The 2,289-nt window shown below is 39.1% G+C and overlaps 1 protein-coding gene across 1 annotated transcript; it reads left to right on the plus strand.

Moving 5' to 3' along the window:
* Positions 1–454: 454 nt before the first annotated feature.
* Positions 455–2,044, plus strand: LOC124642060. Its single transcript, XM_047180359.1, has 3 exons — positions 455–645; positions 961–1,216; positions 1,543–2,044. The coding sequence occupies exons 1-3, from the start codon at positions 520–522 to the stop codon at positions 1,914–1,916; spliced, it is 756 nt and encodes a 251-aa protein (XP_047036315.1). The 5' UTR covers positions 455–519; the 3' UTR covers positions 1,917–2,044.
* The last annotated feature ends 245 nt before the right edge of the window (positions 2,045–2,289 follow it).

Genomic DNA, 2,289 nt, shown 5'->3' on the forward strand with positions numbered 1-2,289 from the left:
TCGAAGAGAAATTATTTTGAATACAAAACTCAATTATTTCCGCAAAACTTACAGCAGTAAGAATTTCATTCATAAAAACAATTCGACCTGGCTCGTCCGAAATTCAAAAGCTCCTTTCCAAAGCGCATATCTACGGAAAAATCTTAATAATATGCGTACAAAGGCCTCCAATAACCCACTTAGATAATTATTCATTTCACGTAAATTACTATCAAAATATACAAATATCTTACAACTGATCATTCAACAAACCCGACCTTAAGAATTCATAACAAACCCTAGTAATAACCTATCACCCAAAAATAAATCTAACCTGACTTAGTTTAAAGTCGAAAATCCGAAAATCGTCATCTTAACCTAGATGGTCCAACGTGCTTCGTACAGAAACCAAGTGGGGGGGCATATGATAAAACTGTATAGCAGACCAATCGCCACGCCAAACATTGCTTGACATCCCTAGATGTCGGAAAAAAATATATAAAAAAAATAATTAAATAGTTAAAAAAACGTAAATTCAAAATGAAGATCTTCTTAGTTATTTTGGCGGTTACGGCCTTCGTTTCGGCTGAAGACAGTGACAATACCTTGGAATCGGCGATTAACTTCATTAAGGACTGCAAAGGAGACTACATATTATGTGTGAAGGTTAATAATTTTATTTATAAGTGAAAGTGAAGTGTGTGCGGGATCAGGTTTTGCAGTGGTTAAGAGGATTTCTCGTTTCACTTGCCCCAGTGTTCTGCGATCTAAATTACAACGGCCAACTGAAGCAATTAATGTTAACATTGTTAACTCGAAACTTTTTGACTTGGACAATTTTTTTGTTGCCGAAAAATGCTCGCAGTGTCTTTTTAAAATGACAATCTTTCTTCAACATTAAAATCTATTCAAGATAGCGACATTCCAGAATTTCAAACATTTTCTAAATTCCAAAATTCTAATTACAATTTTCTTTCACAGGAAAAAATGCTCAGAATTGTCGACAATTTGAGAGCATCGAGAAGCATTACAATTGTAGATGGAGTGGTCTTCAAAGGTGAACCCGAACCACGGTCCGCTAAGAAAATGGACGCTCTGCCCGTTGACCCCACGGCTAGGGACGCTGAGGTCAACTACAGACTCGTGGATGGAGTCGTGAGCCTGTTCGAAACCCATGCCCTTGAGGTCAAGATGAACCAGGCTGACAAAGACACCATCCAGCGCTCACTCGAAGAAGGTAAATTCAAAATCACTCATCTATAAATAGACATTCAAACAGCTTATTAATAGAAATGTGAATCAGCTAAGCTAGTGACTTGAAATGAATGCAGTAATTATAGAATCGAGAAAAAAGCTAATTAACCTGTAATCTTTAACGCTTAGTTGGAGTGTTAAAGTAGCATTACGGACAGCCCACATTAATTGATTGATCGATTATTTCTTAAAGATAAGCGTTGAGGAAACGTCTTTCATCAGATTAATCTTCGCCTTCTTTCATCTTTAAATCTTTCGTATTTTCTTGATCATGCTGTGATAAACTAATCTTATTTTTTGTCTTCTTAGGTCGTGGCAAAAAGAAGGGAGGCGGCGGTATGGGAGGAATCATTGGTCTCCTCGGCGCCAAACTGTTGCTTGGCAAACTCTTCATCGTCAAGCTCATCGCCATCAAGGCCCTCGCCACCGCCAAGATTGCCCTCGTCCTCGCCGCCATCCTCCTCGTCGCCTACTGCCTGAAGGGCGACCAGACGAAAACGACTTACGAGGTCATCCCCCACGCTCACCACCATGAGACTCACCACCCCGTCCACGTGGAGCATGTCTCCCACGACTCTGGCCACGGTGGTCATGGAGGATACTCCAGCTACGGCGCTGACTGGAACAAGAACCTCGACGAAGCCCAAAACCTAGCATACAGCGCATACTCTCATTCATCTTAGAAAAAAAGACTTGTAGTGTAAATCGACAGCCGTCGTAAGAACCTCTGTTGTACAAAGAATTTATTTATTATCTTAATTTATTGCCATTAATTTATTGTTGAATAAATCTTATTTATTATTACCAATTACTACGTTTGTTTTTTTTTATTGCATTGCAAGGTGTCATTAGAGATTAGATGTCCGATTGATTTGAAACGGAAATCGAATTATCCGGAGTCAAATCTTGGTCGCATGGTTTACGAACACGCAAAACAAGTTTGTTACGTGTTACTTTCATTTGGTGATTGATATTATTTATAGCAGACAGTTGGCCGCAAGCTCGAGCCATAAAAACTGTTTCTTAAATAACATGACTTGATACATTTTGTTCGTG

Source organism: Helicoverpa zea, chromosome 23, assembly GCF_022581195.2.
Source record: "Helicoverpa zea isolate HzStark_Cry1AcR chromosome 23, ilHelZeax1.1, whole genome shotgun sequence".
NCBI lineage: Eukaryota > Metazoa > Arthropoda > Insecta > Lepidoptera > Noctuidae > Helicoverpa > Helicoverpa zea.